Source organism: Hoplias malabaricus, chromosome 18 (genome assembly GCF_029633855.1).
Source record: "Hoplias malabaricus isolate fHopMal1 chromosome 18, fHopMal1.hap1, whole genome shotgun sequence".
In the NCBI taxonomy this organism is placed as follows: Eukaryota; Metazoa; Chordata; class Actinopteri; order Characiformes; family Erythrinidae; genus Hoplias; species Hoplias malabaricus.
This window is the reverse complement of record NC_089817.1, coordinates 6,863,869-6,877,057: the sequence shown is the minus strand read 5'-3', so window position 1 is coordinate 6,877,057 and position 13,189 is coordinate 6,863,869. Positions and strand designations below refer to the sequence as shown.

Below are 13,189 nucleotides of genomic sequence, written 5' to 3'. Positions count from 1 at the left end.
AGCACCCATAAGGAAGCCGTGATCATTTGTTTCCAGAGGTGTGTAAGGATGTTTGTATTTTGTGGGGAAGCACCTCGAACTAAGTGATAATTTTGCTTGCCCTGACATGTTATCTTCTACAAAACAAGAGAGGTAAATCCTAGGCAACAGCAAAACAATGGGCAACCAGGGTTCACCGCCAATAAAAATCAGAAAATAGTGAGGGAGAGAGCGAGAGAACACCTGCTCATTCTCTCCTTGATGTATGGCAAGTTTCTCCAGACAGAATATTCTAAATCCATTTCTTCCTTAGTTGAAGCCCATTTCCCAACACCACTAACCACCTGATCCGGGAGCAGAAGTGAGAGAACTGCTTCATCTTTGTGAGAAAGGAAAGAGTAAAGTGGCAGATTTTGGAAAAATAAATCACTGTAATCAACAAAAATGTGCTTATCGGGCCCATCAAATCTTAGCTTCAGAGTTGCACATAAAACCAGCAGGGGAAATAGTTGCATAAACATGAGGCGAAAATATTAGTGAAATACACTCAGTGGTTTGCAGCTTTGGTGACTTGGAAGGCCATCATCCACCAACTCTTTCTGGTAAGATCCAACATGCCAGCTGAAGTAAATGTCAAACCTACAAAGTTTCGGAAACCAGACACAACAGTTACTTAGTGTTCTAGGCTCATTTTAAATAATATAACAAAGAAATGTAGACTGTGTGTTTATTTAGACTTAAAATATTTTTCTGATCTGAATGGTGAACATACCGTGCCCAACTGAAACTTATTTTTGACTCTGTGTCTTAATACATTTCAAAAGTATCATGCCTTATTGCATTTAAACAAAATTATAAGAGATATGTAATCATCCGATAGTAAATAAAAAGAGTAAGAACGTTCACAACAAACCCACTGGGGAAAAAGGCGTATGGTAAAGTGTATGGTAAACCTTTTTAAAAATAACAGAGTGAGAAAAGAGTAGAGGGGTAAGAGTGAAATATTGAGCAAAAGAGAACGAGAACAAGAAACAAAAAGGAAGAGCATTGGTCAGCTGAAGAAAAGTATACAGCAGTGTGAATAAAGTGTCCTTGTGCTGAAAGGAGAGATGAGGCTTTGAGAAGTAATTAATGAGCAAAAGCTTTGAAGAGGAGCCAGACTGTGCCAACTGTCTCTGTGCTCAGCCAAGGGGCACACACAGGCCCTTCCAGCTCTACAATGAGTGCTATTCAACCAACCTCTCAGCCGCCGGAGGGCATACAACTGTCATTTCACAAATCACGCAGAAAGGAGGGTGATGAGAGGGGGTCTTTGGATATAGTCATGAGGTGCTGGATGGGGCCCGACATATACATTTAGAATCATCTTAGCAGAGGAAAAGCTTTTCGTCACTGGCAGCTCTCAGGGTCTGCCAGCGATTGTCGCTCATTCAGACAATTCAAATAAGCGAAACCCAGGGAGCTCTGGATGATTTACTTTTCATAAAGAAAGCACACAAAGTGACTGGCCACCGACCAATCTTTCTCATGAATCAGGACGTGAACGGTTTAACTCTCGCCCAGCCGGCGCTGACTGGGGCAGCACTCAAAAGATTTCTCTCTCTTTTTCTGTCGCTCTCGCCTGGTCTCTCACTCACTCTCCTTCAGGAGGTCATTTCAAGTCTGTCCCATTGGTCCTTAAAACAGATCAGCTCATCATATTTTGTCATTGAGGACAGTCGGCCTCTTTTCTGCCGTCCCCCACACTGACTTTCTAGCCTTTACACAAGGTTAAAAGTTTTATTGTCGTAATATAATTACAGCGTAGCAGACTGAGGGGACACTTCGTCAAGGTCCCGAAATGGATTGCAAAAGCAGAGCGTGTATATAATAACATGATATCACGTTTCAAGGAGGATAGTTAAGAATATTGGTTTTCCAGGTTTCCCCCTACGACCCACATATGAGTCTACCGCCACTGATAGACAGGAGACCGGATAATTGAATAATACAGAGTTCCATGATAAAGAGATGTAGGCAAGATGAATGTCTTATTGGTCCACTGGGATAAACAGCCTGGAAAGTGGAGTAATGGCTAAAAATTTATCAGATAAATGTCAGCAGAGCGATGACACTGCACTACAAATGTTGATACACAGAGCTGCTTCTTTATCTAAGTGCCCTCCATAAACAAAATGAAATAATTTGTCTTAGTGAAGTAAGTGTCTTGGAATTGTTCGTAAGAGTCCTAAGCACAAGAATAATGAAACACTTGTATCCATGGGTCAGCTGAGCAAAGCAAGACAAGCTCACTCTAAATAAAATTATTAAGTGCACAAATAAGTTTTAAAGTGTATTTTGTGTAACATATAATTGTAATTTTAACACTCTCCCTCTTTTTTCATTTTATGGTATAACTGTTGTTTAGTATTAGTTCCAAAAAGAAAAAAGACCTGCAAATGCGTGTGCATCGATTTGTTCTGTAATTTTTTAATATCTAAAAATGAAGTTTTTAATTTAATCTTTACACTATGCCGCATTTTCCATCGAATGACAAAAGAATTCATTACATTTTTATTACAATCATAGCTTTAAAACATTTTTTGGGACACCGAACAGTTGAAACAATTATGGCTTTTCTACGGAGTTATTTAAAAAACAAACTTACAGGATGCTGGACAATTATAAGAGTCTAAAATGAATGAACTATTAACAATGATATCTGCTCCTGTGACCACGGCTCCTCAGATTCCCTGCAGCTGCTAAAAGCATTCCACTCTTTTGCTGATGTATTTCTGTGGAGACTATGCAAATGAGTGCACCTAAATACCCAATAGGCAATGGGTAAACCATAAAATAGCTCAAATCACTTAAAAAAATAAATAAATAAAAACCCTATGAAACTGCTCTTGGTCTTCAACAGACACGTTAATGCCCATTTGAAGTACTTGGTATATTTATTTAAAAAACTAGTTAAAGTTTGGATGTAAAGAGGTGGTGAACTGTGTACTGAAGTATCGGATGGAATTAATTACAAATAGGAGCCAAAAAAAGTGTGCGTTCCAAAAGAAAGCCCAGAGGCAATTTTATATTGTGAAAAACTGTAATTAGAGTTATTTAGCATACAACAGATGCTGTGGTAATGCCACGGAAAAAATAACTATTTGACTGACTCAACGTAAAGAATCTGTTCAGAAGATCATGTCATTCTTGATTCAAAGGTTGTTGAACAGTATTCCAAACACCAGCTTCCCAAGAAACATGAGTTTTCCCATACAGTTGTTTTCCTGCATTTCGTTTGAAATATTATTCCAAGTAAATAATTAAAACATGCTTTTTTGTCGATCATAAAGTTGAAAACAAACTGACACAGTCAATACACAATATGAATGGCACAGAAAAAGTCTTGTAAAGTGATCAGAAGCTGCAGGCAGGCTGTTAAATCCACATTAACATTAAATAACACGGTGATTAAAAAATTTTCAGGCCCTCTGCAAGCTAATCGAGTGAGATTAAATCTCAGTCTACCCCTCCACTAGCTACTGCAGGGCAATTAAAACCAGCCACAAGCTGACACCTGTTCTAATAAGATATGCATTTATAGTCACAACAAGGAATCACAAAAACTGAAAAAGTGTTTTTTGATGCTAATAAAAGGCATTTAAATGGAGAATGGCATAATAAGAAGTACATGAGCTTTACAATGAGTGCAGTGAACTATGCTCTTAATATAGCACTAAAATATTCCTCTCAATACAGTAACAACTGCCTCATTATTTTTGCCCATGAAAGTATATTTTTCAGGTACGTTAGGCAAGCCTGTGTTAGGCAAGTGCTGTTTCAGAAACTTTAGACTGCAGTTTTGACCAGGTGGCATATTTTTCCACATTCATCAATTCAGAATGGAGCATGGTAACTGTGATTTAACGGCAAGCGAAATCCAGACCATTCTTGACTCCTATAAGAACTGAGTATGACAAGGGTTTGTTTGAAAATTTATCATAGCCTGATTTTTCTTCTTGCAGTACACTACAACCTAATAATTATCCATGGCTCCAGACTAAAAAATGGCCTCCAAAGCCATTAGCTTTTAAACCAAAAAAGTTCAAAGCCAAATGAATTTTTTAGGTACCAAATTCTTTCCAGTGTAAAATGGAGACTTACAATTTTTAATAGTAATTAAAATAAAGCAACTTCTTGGCCTTCTGTACCTAAACACATCACTAGACCTTTTAGCCAATTTCAAGTGATTACTTACTATGAAACTGTTCCTGGTCTCCAACAGACACTTTCATGCCCATTTGAAGTACTTGGTATATTTATTTATTTTAAAAAAAATGCAGTGACAGCCTGCCATGATACATGGTTCAACAGCAAGCCCAGTATTTCATAGCCTTTATTCTTCAATCGCTGACTATAAAAATGTATTTTAAAAAATAATATAATGACAATGAATTAGCATTTACTGTGAATCCTCGTGTAGTGAACATAGTGAACACATCCACAGCATACAATCACCATTAGAACAGGATCTGGATTAAAAGGCAACCAACAGCGTCTTAGATCTGCTCTACCAAATGCTAAAGGGTCCGACACGCAGCAACCTGGAGCCGTTTCCCGAGCTTGCCCCATACAGGGCGGACATGCTAAGGCCAGCCAGAGATTTGTAAACCTGGCAGGTCCAAAACACACACAGCACAGCTGCCAAGAACTGGATTACTAGACTCTTGTGGTCTTCCATATACACTGAAAGAAAGAGGGGAGGGCGGGGTTGATGCTTTCTTGATCCAGGCCACCTTTCCCTGAGAGGTCAGGGAAGCACCGGATTATGACAGATGACAAGTGACAGGTGCAGCCAATTAGCAGCTGTGACACCAGGTCCAAAGGAAGGCGACTTGAGGAGCGTAATTGGTTGTTTGGGTTGCCACTAGGGAGACATTTTCATTGTCCAGAAGCTGCAGGAATTTCACTTATTAAAAAAAGAGAGAGAGGAAAAAAAGAAAAAGGAGGTTCACAAAGGCAAAATTCTACTTGTGATTACCACAAGCTTGTGGAAATCAGCTGACCCTTTAGTACAAAACTTTGTGGTCTTTTCTTGGTAATCACAAGGACATAAGTCAATGGCAATGTTGCCATAGAACAGCAAGGATTAGATTAAGACCACAAAAAAGAGCATATCATCTGTGTATTTAGTTCTCTGACTGCTTCCAAAAAGACACCCAGAAATAATTACTGCATGATAATATTTCACACATTTTCATTGCAGTTACAAATGTCAATCAGATGTTCAAGAATACAAACACTAGCTGAACCAGACATATGAGATTAAGGCTGGAATTCTGCAAGATGTTAGATCTTCAGTGAGTTTGGACATTGCTGGGGTAAAGGATGATCAATGGGAAGGTCAAACATTTGGAGCCTGTTTATCATGTATAAGGAACAATTACACCAGTAGTAGCTGGCAATGTCTGTTACTTATATTGTCTGTTATTATATTAAACATGGCCATAAAAAAAGTCAATATTTTGAGGAAGAATACTGCAGCATTAGTTCATGCAGACATTCCAAATCCCAGACTTGCAAAGCCAAAGCCACATCACATTTTTTCCATGCTGACGAACAGCTGATTGAACTGGAGGGCATCTTGGTTCATTAAGACAAAAGGTCATGAAGGAAAAATAAACATGACTCAGTAAAGTGCCGAGGGGTCCGTCTCCATTCGAAAGCTTTTGCTGATTGTTCGGAATCTTAACCTGACTGGTTCAAGGTATGTTAAAGGTCTGAAATCCTGAATTCAATCTGCAATAGAGAATAACTGCCATAAAAATATAGTCCAGCACAAATGCAGGGTTAGATGGAACTAGATGAAAATTCTTCTTTTTGAGGCAGGTCCTTAAAGCTCACGAGTTGACAGAAAGGTGAAGTAAACGTACCAACGAACCAACTATATTTCATATAATATTTAAATGGAACAAAATTCAGAAAGGTTTTTGCATATAACACACTAACATTCAAAATGTCAGGAGGATAGTTAAGATTCAGCCTGGCTGCAATAAACTACAGTCCAAGATTTGTTTGTTGATCAAATTTACCTTTTGTGCGTGCAGACATGATGCAAACACCTAACCCAACAATATAATCTAAAACACTTTCCTTCCCTAATCATACCGTGGTAAATCCCACATGTAAAGCATAAGGAATTATGAAGAGCATATGGCCTGCTGGCAATAACAGTAAACGCCATGTCCCAAAACCATATGGAAGCATTTTGCTTCCTCAGTCATGCCCCGTCGGGTTTAACAAAAGTGGCGGCTACCACATTCACTGCTCTGGGACTCCCTCTAACATGTTGTTTTTTCATTAATTCCCCGCAAAAAAGGCCCCAGACTCCCTCACCAGAGTGATACTGACAATGACATTAAATGGTTATTAAGTGTTTACCTCTTTTCTGTAATGCTCTCCATTAAGTTAAATGTGATCAATATGTGAGAGGTCCCATAAAAATGTAATGTAAGGATTCCTCATGCCACATTTACAGACTTCAAAGTTTAGTAGCGTACAGACAACCTTTCAACTATTTATTTCACAATGTGTTTTAGGTCACTTAACTGACGATGTTAACTTTATATCACAACAGCATGAACAAGAAATGGTTTCATTCTAGGCTGTGATTTCGCCCACTGATAGAGTGAAAAAAACATTTGATTCAAAGTGCATCATGTTTGTGTAAAACTAAGCAAACAGCCTGAACCGGGTGCTCTGTTTGTATCCTTGTATCAGATGATACTGTCAAGTTGGGAAAGTAAGGGCATACATTGGCTTCCTCTGTACCATGGGACGAATCCCTTGCACCAAGTCACTGGTCATCTAAACGCACTTGGAGGAGAGCACTGCCAAATCTGTTGACTGTTAACAACCATGCTGACAAAGAAAGAAGGAATTCATTCATGTTCTCTTGGCCATGCACCTGAGCCATCAGATGGTTAAAAGCAAAAACATAGGGAAAAAAAGAGACCTTATTCTTGGTAAAGAAAACCGTCCTGTTTCAGGACTTCACAATGCAGCTCAATGAAGGAGACGTCCTTCTGAAAGACGTGCAACAACCAGAGAACAAAAAACTCACAACCCCGAAGCAATAAATCCATCCTGGGCAACACAGACCATCTCCTCCTGCCTCTGTTAGATTCTCCCTACTGCCTGCTCTTCCTCTCCAGGTGACTGGCCACCAAAGCATGCACTCCGCACCTAAAAGCTCCTAAAAGCTTCAGTGGGAACCAGCCTGCTCCACTGCAACAATGCCCTCTTTGTCCCCCACCAACACTGTACCTACCAGCCAAGCCTTTGATTCCCAGCCAAGACAAACCACTGTGTTGGGTTACAGTCCTTGTAGCCAAACACTATGCTTGTGTTTAATATACTACAGTCTGTCTGCATTTTGCCTCCTGTCAATCAAAACAGCAGGGCACAGAAGGTCTGGACATTGCTTCATTACGCAAAATAAGTTAAAGAACAAGTTTATTATGATTGCAGATTTATCCAGACAGACAGCAGCTGATCAGCAGACATGCTACATGTGCATCCCTACACTGTCAGAAAAACGGTCACAGTGGTGGTACCCTTAAGTGAAAATATTCAGTACCTTTAGTTAAGGAACATAATTGTACCTTATTCAATTATAACTGTGGGTTTTAAAGTTGTGTTGATTTCATATGTGCCATTTAATCTCCAGGACTTACATTCTCTCACTTTACACAGTTCTGTAATAAAATCTTATAAATATTCAACTCTCCTTCTGGAGAAAAGAATATAAAGAACCTTTAGGGAACACAATTGGACATTAAAACTACTGTTGTATCTTTAAAATCAGTGACCAATTATGTACCTCTACGGTACCTTTCTTCCTGAGAGTGTACAGAGGATGTTGGTCCAAATCTGAAGTTACAGGGTGTGCTTAAAAAACTTTAATAGTGATTTGTCATTATTTTATTATCATTCACCTGAGGCTCAGATTGGAGGCATGTTGACACTTCTCCGGAAAAACAAACATTCTAGGTAAAAAATATACTAATAATATACAGATTATAATAATACAGGATTATCAGTCTTCAGTTGAAAAAGAACCAGCTGCTAATTAAATCAGTTCTGTACGTTCACAATGAAAGCCATCTTTCATATAAGGGTTCTCCTTAATGCTCCTGTGTGCCTCTAATGAAATCTTAGAGCACCTGTTGATCCCACCTCATTTACAACACAAATCTCACCTCAGCAACACTACATTATAAGTAGCGTTTAAAATTATGAAGCCATCCTGAACTCAAAAGTGACCTACTGATCAGTTAAGTTGATGAAAAAAAAAAAAGTACATATCGCACCAACAACAGCCAAATTTGACCTCTTTACCACTTGTAAAACATTTGTTCATTGTCTGGTGGGTCCGGAGCCTACCTGGATTCACTTGACCCATGGGGAAACCAGTACTACGTAGAGCAACACACATTCACATAGACAATTACAGACTCAAACCCATGGATACTGAGACACGGAGACACGGGGAGAACAGACAGTCACCTGGAACAGGGTTCGAACCCACAACCCGAGGACCCTGGAGCTGTGACTACGACCATACCTGTTTTGCCACAGTGACGCCCCACTTGTAAACAGCTGACTGCTTATCAGCAGCCTACTTCAACAGTAAAAACAAACAGTGCAAGGGCCACTTTAGGACAACTGCTGATCTTGATGAAAAGCCTGGTATACTTATATTACATGTTTAGCAGAGACTGTAGTTCAAAAGCTTTGTCTGCTGCAGCATTTGCAAAACGAGCTCACCAGAGCTTTAGAACCATCTTTGGCGGTGAGTAATACAGGTCAGGTATACAGGTATAATTAGTATGCAAGTGATTACAGGTATAAGCATGTATTCCTAAGCTCATGTATGTACAAGCTACACACATACAATTTTGTTCTTTTTTTATTATTTTTTTTTAAACCAACATTTAATATTATATATTTTAAATATATATATTTTAAACCAACAATTAAATTAATTGAGACAGCATTCATACATTTTTTCATGAAATTCTTCACTACATAATTCTCACACACAAAAAAATACAATGTCCTTTTTTTCTTGATAAAGTTAAAAAAAATATTTAGGCATTTACCAAATTAAAGGATGAATGGTGTGTTTAAAACACATTCCAATGCTCCAACAGACTTTATAAAGATATTTAAAAAGACTATATATTTACTATAATCATTTACTGTGAAAAGACAAAATGACACACTGCAGTTTCTCAGCAGCTGTGCTAGGGTTGCCAGTTTGGCAGGAGGGTGCTGTTTGCCCCTTTCTGTGGCAGACTGATTTGAGTTACATGCCAGTATTTCTCTTTCACCTTGCAGGACCTGGCCTAGCTCAGCCCAGCCTGGCGAAGCGAGCCCAGGGGAGGTTCTGGCGCACACATTAGGAGCTGTTAGGCTCTGGTTCCGCTGGACTTGGTGTCATTAGTGCTCATTAACACTTCTGAGATGAGACAGAGCAATGGGTGATCTTTGATCTATGTTAAATACCATCATTAATACACTCCCTATAGAGTGTGCACTGACCAGAGGCGAAAAAAAAAAATCTCTCAATGTAAACAAGCCCTAACAGAGCTTGGCTTCTTGAAGTGATTTATTTAGCTGAAGCTGTCACTGAGAATGGAATGAGTTTGGTACTCTTTCGTACTGCATCCCTGGGGGTTACAGTGGGGATATTGGAAAGAAAATGCTCTTTTATAAAGATCAAGGGCCAGAAAGCCGCCTCCCAAAGCAGGTTCTCTGGCACAAGTTAGTTATGTTCACGCGTAAATTGCTTTTTACTGAGTTACGTTACCATGGCAACATGCTGCACATCTAACCTGCTCCAGGGAAGTTAAGTTTGGGATCTCAGATCGTAAATCAAGGTGAGATTTTGATCACTCAAGGACAGGTTTGTCCCGAAGGTGCACCTTTTCACCCCATTTTGGTTCAAAAAAAGGGTGCTACTTTTTACTGCTGTAAAGGCTTTACTTTCTACACATGTACATAGTACGTTTTCTTCTCCCTTCTGAAACAAAAAGCTGCTGTAGCCCTCTATATTCCTCATGACTGTGGCATTCATCAAGTATCATACTTTTATGTGTAAGAGGACAAGGCTAATATCTCAGTTCACATGAGCAAACCGTGAAAAGCTTTCAATATTTGACAGTTTTTAATAACAGTGGGTGGGGAAAGATATTTTAACCAATAATACCATGCCCCGTGCCCAATATATAATTGTTCTTTCAATTTAATATGACTCACTACTTACCACAGAGAGAATAACAGTAGTGACAGCCGATGGATTACAAAAAGTAATCCAAAAGTTAGCAAAAGTTGTTACAGTTTGATGGAAGATTACAGTGAAGGCTGAAATTTGGCTGCATTATGATGACTTGTGCTTAATGAACAATGACATACATAATCACAAACAACTTTGTGTATCTTTTTTGTGAGGATTCTGTCTAATTTAGGACAGAGTTTATAATCTGTAACACATTTGATACGACACACCCTTCTAATAATTACGATTATCTCGTTCCAGTAAAAATAAAGACTCTCTAACCACTTAACACGGTATTTTCTTGTCTGCCAGTATTTTTCTAGGTGTATATAATTAATACTACAAACTCAGTACCACTACTAAAGACATCTAACCCTCAGAAAATGAAAGTGCTTTGTTTATTGTTCATTACACTGCTGCCACCTGCAGGACACCAGTGACATAACTCTTCCAAAGTCACTCATGTTTGCTTTCATATTAGCAGAATTTTAATCCCAAATTAAATTGTTACGTATAAGTTTGGTGACGTTTTAGTTTATCAGTAATCTTCTTGTGATATGTCTTACATACAACACACTTCTATACAAAAGCTACTGCGTTAGAAGACAGGGCGTGTAATGTTTTTACCTGCGGCTGCTCTTCTTTCCTCTCTCCTCACTAACATCAGATTTCTCCTCCTCTGTTTTCCCTTTCTTAAGTTTCTTTGAGATACGTTCCCTCATTTCTTCTTTCCCTGAATCATCATCATCATCATCATCATCCTCTGCTTCAGCAGCTTCCTGAACAACACAATGGTAAATGGACATACAGCACAATGCTAACAAAATGAATAGAACAAAGGGGTGCAGCATGCACTACAGACACCACACTTCTGCTCACTTTAATGATAATCAAGCTATATATGAGCAGTGTAAACGAACACCCTGTAATTAATATTAATCCACTATGCTGCCCAATGTCTAAATGTGCAATAAAAACTGCATAAAGAACACATACACACCTCTGATAAATCTCCTCCTGCACCTTGGCTTGCCCTGTTAAAAAAAACAACATAAAATCAGGACAGCTGAATTTACATATTCAGTGTTAGCTAGGTGTAAACATGATTTGAAGGGGACCTACACTTATTTTAGTATGTGATCTTTGATTACCTGTCAACAGCCGGCACAGAACTTAATTTTGGATCATTCTTCAGAAGATCATGACTACTTTTGCTTTTCCCTTTCATGGTCTGCAACAGAGAAGGTCACAAAGTGGCTGATGTGCTAATAACTTCATTATTTACTCCATTAAATATCATTAATTACTCCATTAAACATTATTTACACATAATGAAAACAATGGATCTTAAGAATTAAGCTGAGTCGTGGACTAAACTGTAGAGCTGATACTGAATCTGACTCATGGAATCCAACCCTATATGTCAGATATGCATATATATATGCAATGGGCGGCATGGTGGAGCAGCAGGTAGTGTCGCAGTCACACAGCCGGGTGACTGTCTGTGAGGAGTTGGTGTGTTGTCCCTGTGTCTGCGTGGGTTTCCTCCGGGTGCTCCGGTTTCCTCCCACAGTCCAAAAACACACGTTGGTAGGTGGATTGGTGACTCAAAAGTGTCCGTACGTGTGAGTGTGTCAATGTGTGTGTGTGTGTGTGTTGCCCTGTGAAGGACTGGTGCCCCCTCCAGGGTGTATTCCCGCCTTGCGCCCAATGATTCCAGGTAGGCTCTGGACCCAACGCGACCCTGAACTGGATAAGCGGTTACAGATAATGAATGAATGAATATATATGGAGCTTAGCTTAGCTCTGGACTATATCCTCCTTTTAATAGAAAAAAAAAAAGACATAACAAACATATTTTACTTCAGAAGGCACAAGGCTTCTCGTCTGATATGTACAGAATTTTGCTACCTTAATTAATTTTATAAAATGATTATTGAGCTTATACATACTATTAAGAAAAATGTTGCAAGCTCAAACATGTGGCACAGATAAAGTTCTCTAAAAGTAAACTTGACTTGGGTATATTTGAACAAGTTATCGAAGACTACCTGGCTAACTTGCTTGACCATTTCTTCTTCCTCTTCTGCCTCCTCCCCGAATGACAGCAGGCTGAAATTTCTGATAAGAGAGGAGAAAGCATCCAGCAGTTAGAAAAAAAAACAAAAAACAATGTAATCATGTTTGATGAGGAGTTTAGCATGAGATCAGCATCACTGTGAGTAAATATTAAGAGAGTCTCCTTTACTTTGTTGCCTTGGACTGAGACTTTTTTCCCTCCTCTTTGGATTTCTCTTTTTTCACTCTTATTTCACGTGGTACAATGTCATCAAAGGGAGAATGCAAGACCTGCAAGAGCAGAATTAGACACCTGAAGCAGCAGCATCTCCAAAGGTAAAGACAGGTAAAATATTATAACAAATAAAAACTGGGTGTACCTCAGTAGACCGGATTTTGTGTGGATTCAGAGGACGCTCATTGTTGTCACACTCCACATCTGCTAATCTTAACATGTTATACAGTGTGTCACCTGTGACCTGCAACCAATAGCATACCAGGTTTTATATGAAATACAGGGGGTCCTCGACTTACGACGTTGAGCCATTCCTACGTCGCGTCGTAAACCGGTTTTCGGTGTAAGTTGGAACATACGTACATACTGTACGTACATTACATACTGTAAGCACTTATCCTATCCTAACACCTATCCTCCTCGATCCCAAGCCGCGTAACCGTGTATTCTTCCGCCGCGCACACCAAACACGAAGTTCGCGTTACGACGTTTACGACGCAAAAACACTTAAGTCAAAACAAGGCTTTATACAGTAAATGGGAGATGTGTCATAACTACGAAACATCGTAACTCGGGACTGATGTAACTGTGTTGCC

The 13,189-nt window shown here is 39.2% G+C and overlaps 1 protein-coding gene across 1 annotated transcript in view; it reads right to left on the bottom strand.

The window, feature by feature from the left end:
* cwc27 (CWC27 spliceosome associated cyclophilin) overlaps window positions 1-13,189 on the bottom strand; it is a 38,016-nt gene that overhangs the window by 22,533 nt on the left and 2,294 nt on the right. Inside the window, exons 5-10 of the mRNA XM_066650746.1 lie at window positions 12,739-12,837; window positions 12,549-12,649; window positions 12,352-12,421; window positions 11,452-11,531; window positions 11,301-11,334; window positions 10,928-11,079 (exon numbers count right to left, since the gene is read on the bottom strand). Of these exons, the coding sequence (XP_066506843.1) occupies window positions 10,928-11,079; window positions 11,301-11,334; window positions 11,452-11,531; window positions 12,352-12,421; window positions 12,549-12,649; window positions 12,739-12,837 (536 nt within the window). The remainder of the gene's footprint in view (window positions 1-10,927; window positions 11,080-11,300; window positions 11,335-11,451; window positions 11,532-12,351; window positions 12,422-12,548; window positions 12,650-12,738; window positions 12,838-13,189) is intronic.